A 20696-nucleotide genomic window follows, 5' to 3' on the forward strand; every position below is an offset into this window, starting at 1 on the left:
AACATTATTTTGCATGTATTGGTCCCACAAATTTTAACCCTTTTAACTTTTAAGCATTTTTTGAACAGTCTGTCCTTAAAAAAAAACTGTCTGCTTCTGGACAGTTGTATACAAAAGTACAAAAGCTGCATTTGCAAAATGGCTCAACAACTTTTCATAACTTTCAGGACATGCTACTGGCATAATTAAATATAAAGCTTTCTCACATTGAGCTATCATCATCAAAGTCAAAGCAGCAGCTGCATGTTCAATTTTAATGATAAAAGTCAAATGTATGTCAACTTTGTATGTCTTAACATAAAAAAATAGAATTAAAAAAGATTACTTTTAAACAAAAAATTAGTCTTCATTTTTAGAAATAGAATCGCAAAAACATTACTTATATTTCAATAGCATTTGCTCCTTTTATTCTGACCAGAACAGAAAGCTGAACTTTTACTTTTAAGTAAATATTTTGTAAATGCTGCAGAGCTTGTCAATTCCCAAAGGTTTTCTGAATGGAATTTCAGCCTAACTTCAATCTTTCTACTACTTCACAATACTCTTATGAAATTACTTAGAAAAAAATCTGGAACACCAGCTCCATGGTATACAAGGATAAAGTTCTGACAACAATTCGGGAAATCTGAGTTTGGCTAGTAGCTCAAAGGCCAGCAGTAGCTGGCTAGGAAAAATAAAATTGAGAGGCCACTCTCAGCTTACCCATTCTGGCACTGGTTCACCACGCTGGGTGATGGTGACACCTAGTAGGAGCAATAGGTTTCCCCCACTGGAACTTGGAGTAAACTGGGCTAATGTTACCATAATGCATTTGCAGTAATTAACCAAGGAAAAACTAGAATACAGAGGCACTCTTCTCTTGGAGACAAATGTGGGTTCAGAAAAGTTGCTAAAGGGAAGAGGGTGCTCTTAAAGGGGGAGGATAAGCTGTCTCCCAAGACCAGGAAGCTGTACCACTCCATACTTCCCAATTCTCACCAGGGAATGGAGGCTGACGGTGGTTCCCACTGACAAGAAACGGGTCACAGAGCACTCACACCTAACCTCGGAGAAACTTGACTTTATTACTGCTGGAATAAAAGGATCAACAGACTAAAGTAAAGCAGCCAGCAGGCAATGTCTTAGGGGTAGGGTGAGATTCCCAACCCAAAAAGAGAAACAAAGATTATATTCTGGAACAGCTCCACTTTTACTATGTTCTGCACAGTCTAACATCATTTAGAGAGAGCAAACAACAGTATGACAAACATATGTCTCTGTCCATACAAATAAAAGATTCTTATTTTGCAGTAACACACAAAATGGCAAAATTAATTTTCTGAGAAGAGTATTATTTCTGGTTATTATTTAATAACATTCAAATGAAAACACTAATGGCAGAATCCTGATGTACACAGAGGTGGCCACTTGAAAAATGCAACATGTACATGCAAACGATTAAAACAGAGCAACAAAATGGGTATATAAGAAGACTTTCAAAGATGGCTTAACTCTAGTTCTCCCAGTGTGAAAATAGAAACTCAACAGAGAAGGCCAGTAGACTTTTGTGTTTATGGGTAAATTTCAATATCTGGCTAGTAAGTGTACTGCCTGGATCCCAGGAAAAAAATACAAAGCACCCGGAAAAATCAGCTACAAAAAGTGAGGAAGAAACACTGACTGGGGAAAGTTCTGCAGCTATTCAGTAAAATGCAATGCAACCTCCAGATCTGACTTCCAGTAACCTACAGGAAGATACAAGACAGCTGCACACAGATCTGGTTAAAATAAAACGGTGATGGAGTATATCAACATAAACAACAAAAAGCTGGAAAAATGGAAGACGCTTTAAATAGATATTCAGATGAGGTTTTAAAGCTGCAAAAATCAGAGGATAAAATGAAGAAAAGCTGACTGAATATAAGACTGCTCAGGAAGAGATGTCTCAAAAATTAATAGAATTAGAGGACAAAGCACATAGGGAAAACCTGAGATTTTCATCTATACCAGAAAAACTGGAAGGAACAAACTGCATTAATTTTATGAAAGCAGAAATAAGCAACTGGACTGGAGTTGCTAGTTGAAAGTGCACATTGTGTGCATGCTCCAATCCTGGCTATGGAAAAAGCAACCTGGACCTTTAATAGTAAAGATGCAATCCTACCAGCAGGAGGAGTTGATTCTGACAAAACTGTGGCAGAAGGACAAAATAATAAAAGTGGGAGACAACAGTGTGTTTGTGGAGAATGATTGCTTATTGTACATAAGACACAAGAGGAGTAAATTCATTCCACTATTCGGGGAATGTCGAGATGCAGGTGTGAGATTCAAAATGTTGTACCCAGCTGTCTTCAAGATATTCTTCCCTGAAGGGACAAAATCATTTTCTGATGAAGCACATGCTAAGGAGGAAATACAAAAGTTTGTCCAAGAAAAAGTGAGCTGTGAACAGAAGGAGATTCTGCTTCTTGCTCTTCAGGTAATAAAGACCACACAGAGAACATACCTGTGAAATCTCTTCTACTGTTTCAACAGAAAATGTTGGACAGAAAGAATGGAGAATGAGAGTTGACTAGAAGAATCGTACAGACAGGATTTGGGAAAGGAAGATGAACACTAATAAAACCAGTCACTTAATGTGGAATTAATATGCAATAATTATATTTGTGAAATATGACAAGACAAAAATCTGGAAATATTGGACTCTTTTAGAATATGTTGGACTTACAGGGGACTCTAAAGTAAATGTTCAGAAAAATGCTTTTGGGGGAGAAAACTGCTTGCAAAGAAAATGTTTTTCTAATAGTACCATTTTTGTGGTGTATGGTTTTCTTTGCATGCTATAAAGAAAAATTTTCTCAGTTATTTTTAAGTTTAATGGGGATTGTAAATAGGTGATGCTATTCTTTTTTTTTCTCCCTTCTCTCTTTCTTCTTTTTCAGTTATAAGAAATGTAGGCAGTGCAATGTAAAAAAAAAGCCTGGTTAAAAGAATGTGACAAATGAATTGTGCTTTTTCTCATTCTTACATGGGGGAATAAATTAAGGGCCTTAGATTGACTTAGTAACACACTTTAAGAGAAAGCAAGTAAATAAGAAAGAATACTGAATATTGTGACAAAGGGAAATACTGCCAGCCCAGCTACCTAGAACTTTGTAAATAATTCTATGTCATTTGTGAATATTGATAAGATTTGCATAGAAGTGTTTGCAAAGTACTGAGCAAAAATTTAACCACAGCATACCCTGTTGCAATAGAACAGGAATGTACCTTTACTGTTGTGACTGTTTAGATGTATATGTTTAATGGAAGCTAGAACACAGGAGATTAACTTGAAAATAAATCTGAGAAAATAGCTGAAATTAAACAGTTTCATAACCACTTGATAAAAGAGATATTCTCTCTCAGTTTCAGTGCAGTAGCAGACACAATATCTACAGCTAGAAGTTTTTTATATTGTCATGAAACAGAAGTAATTACTAGGTTTAAGATGTAGAAGTGCTTTACTGTTTTATAACTTCCAAAATCTGCAAACATCTGAAAGATATGTATTTTTCACAGGGAGATGCTAAAATTCTGTTAGTTTCTAACAGACAGTCCAGGGCTGGTTTCTCCCCGTTTATCCAGATCCCAAATAAAACTGCTCACTGGCACAGCTATAGGGTTGAGATCTCAGCTGAGTGGTGAAGCAAAGAGCTTCTGCACCCTCTCTGTTCAACCAGTGCTTTGTGTCCCTGTCCAAGTAAATGACATACACATACTATGAGGTTTGATTTACACACACACACACACACACACACACACACACACACACACACACACACACACACACACACACACACCCCTGGGAAAGGCTGGCATAGGTTAACTAGCTATGCTCTCTTTTGCCCAGACTATAAGATATTTATCACTGCCACCAACCAGCTCCTTATCAGCTACTTTAAGCCCTTAATAAAGGGTGTCCAACCTTATTGTGCAATGTTACTATCAATACAAATGGTAGTTTGACCAAGAGCAAGGCTATTAGGAGTGGCCCACACAGTGTCACCAAATAAATAGGCAAGTACTCTCAGAACTTAAATATCTCTACACAGATAAGGCACAATAAAAGGTTTAAATATATTTAATAATAAATATTAAAAGAAAAAGAAGATACTCAGTATATATTTGCAGTGACAGCAAAGTTCAAAATCACAAGAAATATCTAAAACACTGCAGGACAGTCTTAAATAAATAAAGAAACTATCTAAGCTAAGCTTTGCTATATTCTTGACTATATCTAAGAGAATTACTATACCCTAGAACAATTACTTATTTAGAGCAGCTAGACAGATGTGGTGAGTGTGTCTTGATGTTGTGAGGTCAAAGACAGAATACAGAATGCTGCCTTTCACAGCGAGTTCTTAAATTAATATGTTAAATATTACTGCTGGGATAGCTTACAGAATTATATCATTTTTTTCATCTGACTCTATGCCAGGTAAAGCCCCACTGCTGAAAGCTAGTAGTATTTAGCATTCAGATCTGTGCAGCTGGTGGAAGTCATAAAACAATAAAACACTTTCACATCTCAAGCCTAATTAATTATTTCTCCTTCAAGACAAGACAGAGAGCTCCCTAGTATGGGCATCCTGTCTCTTGCTGTCATAAAGTAATTTAATTTCAGCAATTTTCCTGAAATTTTGTTGGAAAGAAATTAACCTGCTGTGTTCCAGTTTCCACTGTTAAAATATATACATTTAAACAGTTACAATAGTGTATGTACATTTCTGTTCTCTTCCAGCAGGGCACACTGTGGATCCATTTTTAAGCTAAGTACTTTATAAAATATATTTTCAACACACATGCCTGTACAAACCTAGTTTGATATATACATGATATACAGTCCTAATACATTTGTAACACACGCATCTTACATGAAGCATGTTGACATTCACAAATGACACATAACCATTTACAAAATTCCAGACAGCTGTGTTGGCAGTACCTCTCTTTGTTACACTTATATAAATCATGTTAATATTCACAAATGATGTATAATTATTTACAAAATTCCAGATAAATGGGTTGGCAGCATCTCATTCCATGACACGTCTTAGCATGGATAATCCTTCTTTTAGGTTAATTCAAGTTGATGAGTGTGGCTGTCAGTTTGGGACATTTGTTCCTATTAGAAGGGTAACATTTCAGTATTTGAAGATGTACATAGTTTTGTGTGTTATTATTAAATTAATAGATTTTAGGGGAGAAATGGGAGTTGTGTTTGTTTTTTGCTTGAGGGCTTTCAATAAAAAAACGTTTTGTAGGATGTGACATAGGCTGAAATAGATACGACAACAAACAACTACATAAAAGTTCAACCTGCAAACAGTGTATGCATGTAACACAAAAGCTGGAACTAGACATTTAGCAAAAAAGATATTATACATAAAAGGTGGGAATAATAACTTTTTAATACAATTATGCTTTCTGTAATGTCTTTAAATGTGAATGGTCTCACAGATAAATACAAAAAAGAAGGAATAGTGAACTATATTAAAAATGTAGAGCACAAATAGCTATGTTACAGGAGCCATGCTTGGAAAGAACTGAGCATGTGAATTTGATAAGGAAATGTTTCCAGGGTAGGTATTCAGCGGAAAATCTGGGACAAAGGAAGAGAAGAGTATTTATATTAATTGCAAGAGGACCTCCAACACTGATAGAAGAGGATAAAAAAGATAATAATGGCAGATTTGTAGTGCTAAAGGGCTACTGGCAAGAGAGGAGGATTACACTGGCATGTATTTATATTCCACCTAAAACTGCTATAATAGAGCTTAAGAAAATTCTTGGAGAAATAATAATTTTTCAGCAAGGAATATTACATATAGGTTGTGTCTTTCGGCTTTTCCCATTTAGGGGGAACTCCAGTCCGCTAATGATTGGCAGTTGATTTTTACGTGTCGAGTTGCCAGCCCTGACGCACAACCTTCAAAGAAGGTACGCCCATTCACGCATGTCTCCACGAAGAAGACTCTCTCGCTGAGAATCGAACCGGACAGCATCTTACTGTGAGGTGACAACGCTACCGCAGCACCACCACCGTGGATAATATTACATATAGGTGAGGACTGGAATTTGATTTACAGCAGCAAAAATGTGTCTGGGGGCCCAGAAGGGAAAGTATAACAACGAGTGTAGATTTCTGAAGAAATTTATGAAAATGTTTGGCATGGAAGGTGTGAATTCAGTAACAGGAGTTTGGTGTGAATTTACATATTCCCCAAGATATAAAAAACTGTGCTAGGCTGGAAGAAAGCAGTGGTAGTTGTAAAATCTAAAGAGGGCAAAGATCCAGATTCACATATGCCCATTTAAATACTAAACCATGATATTAAGGTGTTCATGTCTATAATGGCTAAAAGAACGGCAAAAGTAATGCCAAAATTGACAAAAATGGATCAATGTGGTTTGATGGAGGGGAGGCAAGCATATGACAACATTAACAGAACAGTGATGATTCAGAATAAAGTAGAATGTAAGAAAATGCCATTGTTGTTGTTGGGTCTGGATGCAGAGAATGCATTTGACAGAGTAAGCTGGGACTTTATGAGCAGGACAATGGAAACATTTGCATTTCCTGAAAAAATTATAAGGTTGATTAGAAGGACATATGAGGGATCTGTTAAGAAAATTTAAGTGGGTGGGATCCTCTCTGATAATTTCTGCTTGAGCAGAGGAACCAGGCGGGGGTGTTTCCTTCCCTTTTGTTATCTGCATTATATGTAGAACCACTGGGAAGGAAAATAACAGACTCAGAAATTCAAGTACATAACTGGTATGGTAGTCAAGAAAAGCTGGCTCGATTTTCAGATGATATTACTTTATACCTGACAAAACCACAAAGAGAATTTACAGTGTTGTGGAACGTTTTAAGACAGTTTCAAATCTTTTTGGGATACAAAATTACTGAAGCTGAAACAAAGGCAATAGTAGTAAATTATGTACCCACATCTGAATTGGTTCAGTAATATCCATATGTATGGGGACATGATAAAATGGAAGTATTTAGGAGCATGGATTAAAAAGGATTCTGGTGTGGCAGCTAAGGATGTGTAGGAAGAGACTAAACAAAAGATAATGCAAAAAGAAAATGGAAGCTTTGTTATATGGATATGGACAGTAAGATACAAGCAGATAAAATATATTTAGTGCCACTAGTCACATACACAGGTTAGGCATATTTTTTCCAACCAGAGGAGAAGTTGTGGATAGCAAATTAATAAACAGCTGAAGGACTTTATCTGGGATGGGAAGATGGCAAGAGTCAAGTGGGATAAGTTGATTCTTCACGAAGAAGAGGGAGGATTTGGATTACTGGATTTGAGGAGGGTTTTCGGAGCTACACAGTTAAGGCTCCTATACACAGCACAAACAGAAAACTATAATTCAAAGTGGAAAGGGTGGTGATGAAACGGGGGAAGTTCAAGACAAAAGGAGAGACTGGGATTTTGGGTGCAGGCTTTTAAGGAGAATAACAATAATCATACAAAATATCAGTAGCAGAAGATATATCCTAAGAACTAAGCTAACACAGGAACAGAGAAAGGAGATTCTGCCGATAGGCATGAGTGCAATTAGGGATATAGACAATAGGCAAGAGGGGGCTGGAATTTATTGGAGAAAACTGGCAAAGGAGCCAAGGTATTGGGAGCAAATAACTAGGGAGGGAAAGATGACAGAATGGGAGGACACCAAGAATTCATTTGGACTGTGATTTAGAAATTGCCTTCCCTATCAAGGATTGATATCAGAGTATAGCCAAAGAGAAAGAAATAGGGGGCCCCTAAACAAAAGACCAGCACTGGTAGAGTTTTTAGTAGAATTTAGAACAGAAGCTGCCATTAAAAAAGGAATAATTAGTAGAGCATATAAAATATTGCATGATAACTACAATAATCAATCAGAAGAGGTTATAAAAGATAGGAAAGAGAAATTGGATAAGCAATTCACAAAGAAACAATGGGAGGATATACGCATGTCTCCCAAATATGCAACAAAATCTACCAGATTTAGGATTTTTGCTTGGAAATATTTACATAGATGTCTTTATACCTCAAGTAGACTCCAGAGAATTTTAACTTAGGTAGACAGCAAATGCTGGGAGGTGTGACAGGGAAGAAAGAAACAACTGGGAACATATTTTCTGGGAGTGCTGTGAGATGGCGGACTTTAAGGATTCCCTATGGGATGCAGTGTTGGAGATGCTCAATGGGCAGACTGGTGTGATGAGGGAGATGATTTTTCTGAGCTAAGATATATAATCGAATTACCTAAACATGGTAAAGGGCTTGCTGTGTCTAATTATGATGGCTGCCAAAAAATCAATTAATAGAAAATGGAAATCAAAATCTAAAGCAACTATACTAGAAGTATTAAATATAGTAACATAGACAAAGCAACTGGAATTGAGATATTCAGAAAAGGATAGAAGCAAACTACATAAGAAAATGGGAATTGTGGGAACTATACATAGGGGGAAGAATGAGGTTTAAAAGAAAGCAGGACTTAAATGACCTATGTAACATTTGAAAATGATTGGGTAGATTATAACCGATGTATAACATTTGCAGCTGGGAGTGGGTCAGTATGGTTTGTGATGTAAACTGCTTGCAACTAGGATTGTGTTGGTGTGGTTTGTTTTCATTTATATAAATGTATGCTTGCCTATGTTGTAAGTGATGGATTAATAAAGATGTTTCTTGTTTAAAAAGTGGCAGGAACTGAATAATTTATGTAATGTTGCTTAGTTTACATGATATAAAGCAATATATGTGAAGTATAATGCTTGCAAGCGTGAACTTATTAATACAGACTGATTACTTGTTTATGAATTTAAATTTGCCTATATAGTAATAATTCAATAAAGGTGTTTAAAAACAGAATGAGTATATAAGACTTGTAATACCCAACAACAAAGGAATAAATATTTCTAACCATTTTTTTACATAGCTCTAATGTTAAGAAATATGTCATGATCGAGAGTTATATGATGCACTTAGTTTGTCATTCTTGATGTAAAAACACATTCACAACTTTAGCTGTCTATCTCCACGTAAAGCACTTTATTGCACAGAAGTTGAAATGGGGTGGGGACTTCTGTGTACAGGAGAAACAAACAGGATTTTAATTTCTGAAGCAACGACAACCCAGTAAAAAGGAATTCTATGTCATTACTGTATTCTTCATACTGAAGATATAACACCCACAGTTTCAAAACTAACACTCAGAAAGCCAGTGCAAAAACTGCAACTAATACACGAAGCAGGACACCAACAACTGGCATGAGCTACACAGTTAATTTAGTGCTTTCATCAACATTAAAAGGACTTCTTCAAAATGAAATACATACAACACTATTTCTGCTTTTATAATCAACTCATACTCACATGACTCACTTTAAACTTATCAGCTGGCATTTGCAAAACAAAATACCACAGTGTCAAAATTTAACAACATGAATGGCATTGTACAATCAAACTCAAAACATTACACAATAAACATAAAAATGCAAAATCTTTAAATATATAAATTAAACTTGATCTTTTTTGTTTGAAAAAAAATGTTAAATCAATCAGGTCATTTAGAGTGGGGTGACCTGTCCGCCTGCAATCTCAATTCACAAAGTCTCTCTTTGTTCTACTCTATTCTAGTAATCAACCCTCTATAATCAACTGGAACAAGTTCCAAAACAAAAATACTCAGGAAATGTATGCATATGATTATATAAAGCATTTTTGGACATCCTAGTCTTGTTGTCATAAATGTGTTCTAAAATATGTTTTCTCAGAATTCTTGTAGTCATTCAAATATATATAAAGCTTCACAATTCAACTGCGGCATTGTTTAAGTTGCAGGTGGTTGGTTCATTCATCAAGTTATTTCAAGTTGTATTTATTCAGGTATTTAGAACAAAGCTGAATGACATCAATGCTGGTTAAAGTTTAAAAAATGAATGGATATGATTGATGGAAACTTTTTGATATAAAATAATATAGTTTAACTTTAGATTCTGATACAGTCTTTATAGAGCTTAAAGGAGACAAAAAAAGTGTTTAATCTGGTTGAACAGAATTCAGAGTGTATTGCAGGTAGTCTCATTTCTGTTTGGTTTTACTATTTCTTCATGTGAAGTTACCATGCTTTTTTGGTCATAAATATACTTGTAAGAGTAGTGATGCTTACAATCTGCTGTTTGGTGTGTTATTATACTTGTACCAATGTCTATATCCTGATGTCTGTTTTACTGATTGTAGCTGCTGAATTTGTCTAGGTTGTAGCTGAAAAGGGTCCTTACAGTAGCTCACTTCCTTGGTTAACAAAAAAAAAAAAAAAAAAAAGAGTAAACAACTAAAATTAATGTAATGGTACCTGCACAAGGAAGCTATGAAATTATAATACGAATGGGTGGATTTACTAATAAAATCGCTCTCTTTCCTGAAAGAAAACACAACAGGAAATTGATCTATAGCACACATTACAGGCTATTCAAACCCAAATGATGATGAGGACTTGACCAAAGCATTGCACAGGACAAGTTATTAGGCAACAAATTGACTACATCCAACTGTATGAGGCAGACATGGCTCTTAAGCTAAATGACTTGATCAATCAGCTACTCATAGTAAATATTTGGCCAACAAATTGCATAGCCAGGTAATGGAGAGTTAAATCCTCTCAGTTATAAATTCTAACATGAAGGAGTTCTGTACTACCCATCAAACAATTTTGAAAGCTTTTAGAAAATTTTACTGCATTATACTTTGATGTGGGTGAAAGTTATGACACACTGTCCCAAGTTAAGGATTATCTGGACCATCTCCCCCTAATTCCTTTTTGCCCTGAAGAAGACAGTCAGCTCACACAGCAAATTAAAATGGCTAATGGGAAAACAGCCAGGCTAAATGGCATCACCATAGAGCTGTATAAATGTGTTGGGGGGTGGGACTAGTCTATATCAGGAACTTTGACAATTTCAGCAACTCAATAGTAACAGGAGCTCCCCCATCATCTTCTTGGAGAGAGTCATTTATAGTGGTTATACAAAAGAAAAGAAGGGACCTTACACTCCCTTCTTCATATCGCTCTACTTCAGTTTTGAGCCATGACTGTAAATTATTCATGCTGAAAAAACTGCAGAAATCAGAGGCTGAAATGAAAGAAAGACTGGTTAATTATGAGGCTTCTCAAGAACAACTGTTTAAAAAAAAAAAAAGTTGAGCTAGAAGACAGGGCACGCAGAGAAAAACTGAGATTGTCATTGTTCCATCAGGCAGAAGAGAAGCAAATTTATTTCTGCAATCAAACCATGTTGACAGGCAGGGTTGAGATTCAAGATATTCAGGAGTCTTCAGAATATTTTTTCATAAGGTGCAAAAAACATTTTTGGAAGTTGAACAGGTGGAAGAGGAAATAAAAAATGGTTTATCTGGCACAAAGTGAGCCAGCAAACTACAAGGGATTCTCTACTTTTCATTCCTCTGACAGCCCATAGACAGAACTTAACAGTAAAACATTTTTCAGTGTTCCTAATGAAATGATTGAGTAACAGAAAAAGCACAGGAGCTTTCAAGAAAAACAAGGAATACATACGATTTAAACCAGGGACTGGTGTTGGGAGATAAATAAGATGAACAGCAGGAACAGCAAATCTCTGAAAGTAGGAAATAAACAAACTATAAAGGGATATTTGTGTAAGATGTTATTCGGACATAAGAATTGTGCTTCTGCAAGAACTAGAGGGAAAACCAGGAAAAGACTGGATTGCTTGTGGATTACTTTTAACTAGCTGTAAGCTGTAAAAGTATAATTTTTCACTTTGTCATTAATGCTTAGAATTATAATAAAGGAAGTGAAAAAATGCATGCAATAAAGTTTTTTCTCAGCAATATGTGTATAAAGTAATAGAAAACTTTTTCTTCTCTTAATAATTTGTGTAACTAATTTCTTGAGGTTAACTGCATGTTACATTGTAAACTAGTTATACACAGTATGTACAGTTAAGTTTTAATGTCAATGAGGTTAAAGTAGAAATGCACTTTTTTTCAGTTTTTTTATCTTATCTGCCTGTGGAGTTCTGCAAATGGCAAATGCACTCTCAGCAGACATAGGTAATAAATAAAAAAAATACAATTGTGAACTGTGAGGTACCTATACGAAGAAACACTAAAATTAGTACAATTAAAAAAGTAACAAGCAGCTCAGTGGAAGTAAATGAAGGCCGTTACACTGAACAGAATACAAGCTGATACGTTCCTACAAGTAACAACCATCTTAGTATGAATTTTAACAATGCAAAATCTATATTTTAATGACTGCTAGACCACTTTTTAAAGGCTATAATTTAGTTAATTGAGAGTATGCAAATTCTTTGTCACATCTAGGAGGAAACTTGAGATAGGACAAGAAAGGACAGTATGGGTGCAGAATGGAACACAGGCTCTTACATGTTTTTTTCACCATAATTACACCTAACTTTAGAATGGGTGAAGCCTGTGGGTGCAGCTGTCTATCTGAGGCACATGCCCATATAGACAGGGCTCATTTTTCTTTCTAGAAAATGTATGTAGTTTTGCACTGCTGTGAAAAAAAAGGAGTTGGGGGAGGTATATATATATATATATATATATATATATATATATATATATATATATATATATAGTTTTTTTTTTTTTTTGTTTTTTCTTAATACTTTTATAAAAAGAAAAGTCTGAGATAATGTGACATGGGTTTAAACAGAGACATGAAACTGTAATTGCATAAACATACAGCCTGACAAACACAGATCTATGCATGTAAGTTGCAAACTGGAAACAAATTAAAAAATTGTAATGTAGAATATATGAAAGTGATAGCACTATCAGAATGACTGCCATCTCAGTCATATTATGGAATGAGAATGGCATTGTAATTATGGACAAGGAACAGAGTAATGAATTATATTAAGAAGTGCAGGGTACAAATAGCAGAATTACAGGAGAAACACTTCAAAATGAGCATGTGAATTTGACAAATTATTTCAGAATGGCTAATCAGGAGAGTATCAGGGCCAAAGCAAAATAGGTTAATAATAACACTGCTTGCAAGAGAGGCTCCCAATAGTGGTAGGGAAGGAGAAGAAAGATAACAAGGATATATTTGTAGGAATAAGGGGTTCCCGGCAAGCAAAGAAGGGGGATTACATCCATACATATTTATATTCCACCTGAAAGTAGTATTAAGGAACTTAAAAGCATAATAGGAGAGGTAATTGACTTCCAGAAGAGAATATTAGTCTTGGGTAGAGATTGCAACCTGATATGCAATAGTAAAAATGCATGAGGGGACCTAGAAGTGGAAATGTAACAAAAAGGGGTAAAGTTCTAAAGAAATGTATGAGAATAGTTGGAACTGAAAATGTGAAATTAATATTGGCAGCCCAGACAGACTTTACATGTTATACGCCAATGTACTATAACTGGCCTAAATTGCACATAAATACTTCACAAGAGGATGGGTATTTAATTTACAGTTCTAAAACACATCCAATAACTTTTCAAGACCATGTGCCAATAAAGAATACGATAAGATGAAGGACAATCAAGTAAAATATATATTCTGAGAACAAAGTCAACATGGGAATGAGGAAAAAAATACCAATACGGATGACTGTAAGTACTGGCAAAAAAAAAAAGAAGCTGGAATTTATTGGTAAAAATTAGCAAAGGAGCCAAAGTACTGGGATCAAATAACAAGGGATGGAAAAGTCAGAGAGGAATGAAGCCAAGAAGATGTTCTTACTGTGGGGCTGGAAACTGCCTTCTCTCATCCCATTCTATTGCATGTCCTTGTCTAGTTACTTGTTCCCAATATCTTGGACCCATTGCTTATTAAATTCTAGCCCCTTCTTGCCTATTTTCCATACCCCTGCTTGCAGTAATCTACGTTGGTAAAATCGTTTCTCCATTTTTGTGTTGGCTTAGTTATTAGAATATGTTCTGTTACCTGATTAATATAACAATATTCTGCATGGTTGTTATTTTAATTTTATTTAGGAACTTGTAACTAAAATCCTACTTCTCAAACCATCTCCCCCCCCCACTATTTTATCATCAATCCTTTCCACTTTGATTTATAACCATCCACTTTTGTTATTTATATTAGCCTTAACAGCATAGCTCTAAGAATCTCTTAAAATCAAGTAATCCTAACCCACCGTGTTCTCTACGGAGAATTAACCTGGTCGACTTAACTCTTGTCCTTTTCCCTTCCCGAACAAAATTTTTCAACTATTTACAAGTGTCCACTACTTACCTAGTTGATAATAAGCCTGACCTATAAATAAAACTAGAGACTAAAAACATTGTCATTACTTATATATATATATATATATATATATATATCCATAATCAACAGCTTATATATATATATATATCCATAATCAACAGCTTCCAGCTTCTCAAATTTTCTATCATCTTTTAGTCTCTTCCCACTTATCCTTAGCAGCCATAAAATAATCTTTTTTTTTTTAATCCATACCCCTAAAAATACCTCATTTTATCATGTCCCCATAAATACAGACAATGTTGAACCAATTAGTCTATGGGTATATAGTTTATTAATATAGCCTTTGTTTTATCTTCATTTATTTGTCTGCACGTCCTCCCTGCATTCAGGTGGGTTTCCTCCAGTTGCTTAGGTTTCCTCCCACATTCCAAAGACATGTGTCTGGAGGGTTTCTCCCCAGGCCTCCTCTGAAAATAGGCTCTGTCCCAGTCCGACTTTGCCGGTAAACAAATGTTAAATAAATTAAATAAATAAAAATAAAATTTTATATCCTGAAAAGACTTGAAACTATCTCAAAATGTTCCACAACACCAATACGTCCTTTTTTCTGGATTTATCACAGTACAAAATAATATCAATTGCAAATAAAACTAACTTTTCTTGATTACCATACCAGTTACATCCCTGAATGTGCAAGCCCCTCATTTTCTTTGTTAATAGCTCTAAATATAAAGCAAATAACAAAAGGGAAAGTGGACAGCCATGTCTGGTCCCTCTGTTTAAACAGAGTTTGTGAGAGAGGAACCCTCCCACTACATTCTTGCCTATGATGCTAAATATATCCTCATAATTAACCCTATTATTCCATCAGGGAATCCAAATACTGCCATTGCCCTGCTCTTAAAATCCCAGCTAACTATCAAATGTTTTCTATGAGTAAAGACCCACAAACACTAGCTGTATTTTTGTACTGTTTCCCTCTGGATCATCACTGTTTTATTACTGTTGTCAAATGTTTGCCTCCCCTCTACAAACCATAATGATCCATATCTATCAATTTTGGGAACACTGGTGCCATTCTATTAGCTAGTAAAGACAAAAAACTTTATAATCATTTTTTAAAATTGAACAGGTCAATATGAAACTGAGTATAAAGGGTCTTTAGCCTCGCTGTGTAACAGTCACCACAGCTTTTGTCTCAGATACTAGTACTCCACCCCTTTAAAAATATTGTTACACAAAACCTTCCAAATCTTTATCATTTTCTTCCTTCCCAACGTCCACAGGAATACAATTTGTTCCTGGAGATGTCCTTGCTGATTGAGTATACATCACTATTTTTATTTTGTTTCTTCCTATCTTAGCTATTTAATTGCTGAGCTTCGTTTTCCTTCTAACCTTGGCATAATTAAGTCTTCCATAAATATTTTGATCCATGCTTTTTCTTGGTTTCCACAAGACATACTCACATGTTATGAATGCAAAAAGAGGCTCCAGTTCAAACTATTTGGTTATATTTTTCTCTTTCTTTGTGGTTATTAAATGCTCTCTATCCAAATCATCCATGCAATTCTTGCTCACCAGATGTAAAACACTACTTTGTTCTCCCATGAGAGAGCTCAATGTAAAGGTGAACCGTAGTTCCAATGCATCTACTACATATAAATTAGTACACTATTCCTAGACCTATCATCTCTTCATCGGCTTATCAAATCCACTGCTGGACATAGGTTACTTGTAAGTTCCATTATGTTGGTTATAAAGCAGACAGTTTTGTCAAAATTCTTTCCAAGTATCTTGTTTCATGGTGTAGAGGGTCAATAGCTCACTATGGCCCAGGTGAGCAGTATTCAAGCAGTGAGCCACAATCCAACTGCAGTACGATTGTCCCTCCACTGGACAGCTCAACCATTACCTCAAGTGGCCTAATGGGATCAAACGGACCAATAGGGTTACAAGAAGAACCGAAGGTTGGCAGAAGGCAGTTAAAAAAAAAAGTCCTTCAATAAATCAAATTACATTCTTGAATTAGTGATGATGTCCTGTGTATTAATATTCAATTCTAATACATCAAGTTACATGGCTGGCTTCATTATAATTAATTTATGGTAGAAAACAAAGAAAAAAAATGAATGTTTAAGTACTGTGTCCTTTTAGAGACAGTTATGAGGTGATCTCAAATAAGTATCAAATATTCATGAACTAGCCTAGCAAGCAGAGCAGAAGCTATTAACAACTCTGGGGGCATCATTCATAAATGTTTAAGAAGATAGAATATTTCAGGTATGCAATACTAACATTAAAATTTTTCATGCAGGTTATGTTGACTTAATCACTCACCAATTACAGTTTCAATCTCTCCAGGGATATCATATTCTTCTTCATCCTCTAAATGTACAGATGTGCTCTGTGTATCAACTAACTTTCTCATCTCATCAAATGTCTGTAAATTTGCAGCAAGGGATCTGCTTCCACGCTGATACCTGTATTCAGGAAGAGAGTAGTTTTCAAGTAGTGCTTTTACATGAATTGATATAACCAGAACATTAGCCTGTTAGTTTAGTAGCCAAGTGTATTGTTACATACATGAACCATGACCTCAATGGAAGCCAGGAGTAATGGAAAGATCTATGCATACAACACAACATCCAATACCATGTAACTGACTACTGGCCACTTTAAAAGCAGGTAATTCAGATGGAAAAGGATGAAAAGCAGGATAACATATGGCTAAATGGTACTCTGTCACATACTTCCTAAATTCAAAAGGTAATTTAATTTCCTTTTGCTTGCCACCTTGTACAATGGATTTCCTTTCTAACTTTCAGTGTAAGGGACCAGTGACACAACACCCATGGAGAAACATAAATATTACATAGCGCTCTTTACAAATATGAAACAGAGGCTCGGCAAGGAAAATACAACATGTGTATTTCCACAGCACACATTCTCTATATGGGAGACAATTGCCAATATAAACCGCTGCCTTTCATCAACATTAGCTATCCACAAAAAAAAAAAAAAAAAAAGACCAAAAGCCACTCAACTACTGATATATGCTACAACAAGGCAGTTTCTTATTTTCAAGGAATTTCCTCTTTTCTCTAAATACATGTAAGAAGAAAAGTGCACACATCACATCCTTAAAGATGCACCTAGCATTCCACAGAGTGAAGCTTCCACAAAAAGCAACAGTACAAAATGGCATCATCTGAATTCCTTGAGCAAGCAAATGAAACACAGAACACCTGCTCATGGAATACAGCTTAATCTTTCCGGATGACTGACAGTGTCCCAGAGCATGCACAAAAACACAGCCAAAGCATATTCTGAAAAACAGGCCACATAAGTAGCAACCAGGATCTTAGCCAACAGTTAACACTGACACTGACACAGATGAATTATGTTCTGCTTAGTACTCAAGTATCATGAAGAAAATTCCTGAAAACAAGAAATTAATGTAAGTGCTCCAAATAGTTGTTATCCTTTTGTTCAAGTAACAGTTAACAAAACCACAGGTAATACCCAACAAAAGGAGACAATCAACAGCATATATTTAAAAGAAAATACCATTCATCTGGAAATACGTGGCTTAAAAATGTTTCATCAGATTTAAAAATAGGCTGTAAATTATACTCTTAAAATTTTTGCTCACTAGAAGACTGGAAAGAACTAACATACTGTAGCTGCTGAATAACACATCACAGCAAAACTCATTAATTCTTGTGTGATCTTATTTTGCCAGAACATTAGTTGATAACCCATCAATATGACATCCTTTCAACATCACCTCTACAGAAGGAAAGTACTGAAATAAAGAAAATGAAATTGTTAAACTTCTAAAAGGGAATATACTAAGTCTGTAGTTAGCTAGAACATTGCATAAAAAACTGGTAATTACTGTGATGCCCCTGCACTAGCCCAGTAATCAAGGAGCCTCAATCCTCACCACTGGCAACAGTGAAGGACATACACAACGGGAGGATGACAAGTATGCACACAGTAAAGTACAATTTCCCTTAAGAACACATAGAGATCACAGTCAAGTCTGGGGGCTCCTTTATCCAGATCCCCAACAAGACTTCCCACTGGCACAGCTAAAGGGTTAAGATCTCAACTGAGGGGTCAAGCCAAAACCTCCAGCACCCTCGCGGTCCAACCAGTGCTTTGTGTGCCTGCCCAAGTAGCTGAAACACACAAACTTTGAGATTTGATTTAAATACAAACACACACACATACACACACCTGATGAAGGCTGACACAGGTTTACAAGCTATGTCCCCTTGTGCCCAGACTATAAGGTAGTTAACAATGCTACCACCCCTACCTATCAGCTCCTTAAGGCCCTTACAAAGAGTGACCAATCCTACTGTGTAATGTTACTATTATTCAAATGGTAGTCTGACCAAGAGCAAGGCTATTTAGGGGTGGCCTGCAGCATCATCAAATACATATGCAAGTACACCAAGAGCTTAAATATGTCTCACAAATATCAGCCACAAATATAGGTTTAAATAAATTTAATAATAAATTATAAAAGAACAAGACAATACTCAATCAATGTGGTAACTACAGAGATCAGAACCACTGGAAATATTTTAAAACAACATTGCAGGACAGTCTCAAACAAATACAGAAAATCTAAACTAACCTTTACTATTTTCCTAACTATATCTAAAATAAATTGCTTTTCCTTAGTTACTTACTATTAGCAAGGCAAGTGCAGATGTTGATGAGTGAATGTTCTTGCTAGGTCCAAGACAAAACACAAAATGCACACAGTCTCTCTCTCTGAGAGAGTTTTTAAATTACTATCAAACATTACTGCTGTGTGAGCTTGAATGACATCACTCTGTCACCTGCCTTCAGTTCCCACGCTAACAGATACTAACAGAATTTTAACATCTCTGTGTAAGAAGTACATATCCCTCAGCAGTTTGCAGAACTTGGAAGTCATAAAACAATAAAAAGTACAGTTTTGTACCTACCATAAATGTAGATGTTCGAGGATCCACATTGCTGCAGTCCTTACTATTGGGTAGTCCGCTGTCCAGTCGGCCATACCAGAGAGGGTAGGGCTGGCGTCGGGCGCATTATTAGACTGACGCCACGCCAGGGTACTACACCGCATGACCGACACGCCATCATATCAGTCTTTTCTTGCCCAGATGTCAGAAAGACCTAAAAGACAAGGCCCAACAAAAATACAAACACCAAACATATATATACAATAGATATATACAAAATACTAAAAATACCAGCATACCTCCTCACCTACACAACCACAAGAGGAAAGAGGGAGGGAGGGGGAGGGACTGTGGACATGTGTTGTGGATCCTTTATACATCATACAAAGGTATAAAAACTGTACTACTGTCTCTTCGCTCCATTTTTGCAGTCCTTACTCTTTGGGTAGAATCCCAAAGCAGAGGTAAGGGGCTGGCAAAGAGCTGAAAAGGAGCCTTGACAAACAGCTGAAACAAACCAGCTAAAACCAACCCAGCCCTAGACTAGTAGAAGATGGAGGAGATAGGAAGAAGATAAAGTATAAACTGAACTAATATCTCTGCTGCCAAAGCTATCTCCAAGCCACCCCCTTAGAAATGCTGCTTGGAAGGCAGTAGCCCTGGTGGACCATGGGCCCTATAATCATGGGAAATGCAATTGCCATGATAATCCACCACAAAATGCAATGCAAAAATCCACCTAGAAATAGTTAACTTTGTTTTGAACAAACCTTGCCCTGCTGTACAAAAGAAAAAAACAAAAACAAACTGACTGATAACTTAATTCCCTGTGCCTTGCTAAAAGCATAATAATCTTGCCTGTGTACATCTAAAGTGTGCAAAATCTTTTCAAATTTTATATTTGGGTAAAGTAATTAAAGCAAAAGTTTGAAGCCAATAAAGGAACCAGGAACACCTTAAAGATATAGGAATAAAGGAAGGATTAAGATCTCTACTATCTATCTATCCCTCAAAGGGCTCTAAAAAGGCCAGCCGCCTCAATAGCCAACAGAAAAGCAAACTTCCAGAAAAGCAGTCTTCCCAGCAGAAGCCGCGCAGTCAGCAGTATTCCCATTCAAATTCAGCAGTAGCCGAAGTAAGTTTGGCTGTGAAAAGTAGAGCTCCAAAAAGGAGAGATCCAATTGCGAGATAGAGAGCTTGCTTGGGAGGGGGGATGCGAAACAAAACAAAGAAACAATGGTGGGTCTGAACAAAACAATGATAAAACAATGGTGGGTCACAATCATAGTGAGCTGAAATTGCTGCAGCATGAATCTTAATGGAAGAGAAGGACAAACCTTTGTCCAATAACTCAGTAAGATATTGAAGAGCCACACTCAAAATAGGTTCAATCCAAATTCTTTGCTTTACTTTGTCCCAAAAAAAAAATACTATTTTCTCATA

General features: G+C 36.0%; 1 protein-coding gene across 1 annotated transcript in view; it reads right to left on the reverse strand.

Annotated features, from left to right (window-relative positions):
- Positions 1–20696, reverse strand: part of TBCD (tubulin folding cofactor D) — a 3708267-nt gene that overhangs the window by 2669904 nt on the left and 1017667 nt on the right. Inside the window, exon 10 of the mRNA XM_044068123.1 lies at positions 16627–16769. Within this exon, the coding sequence (XP_043924058.1) occupies positions 16627–16769 (143 nt within the window). The remainder of the gene's footprint in view (positions 1–16626; positions 16770–20696) is intronic.

This window comes from Protopterus annectens, chromosome 4.part0 (assembly GCF_019279795.1).
Source record: "Protopterus annectens isolate FY-2018-M chromosome 4.part0, PAN1.0, whole genome shotgun sequence".
NCBI classification, from domain to species: Eukaryota; Metazoa; Chordata; order Ceratodontiformes; family Protopteridae; genus Protopterus; species Protopterus annectens.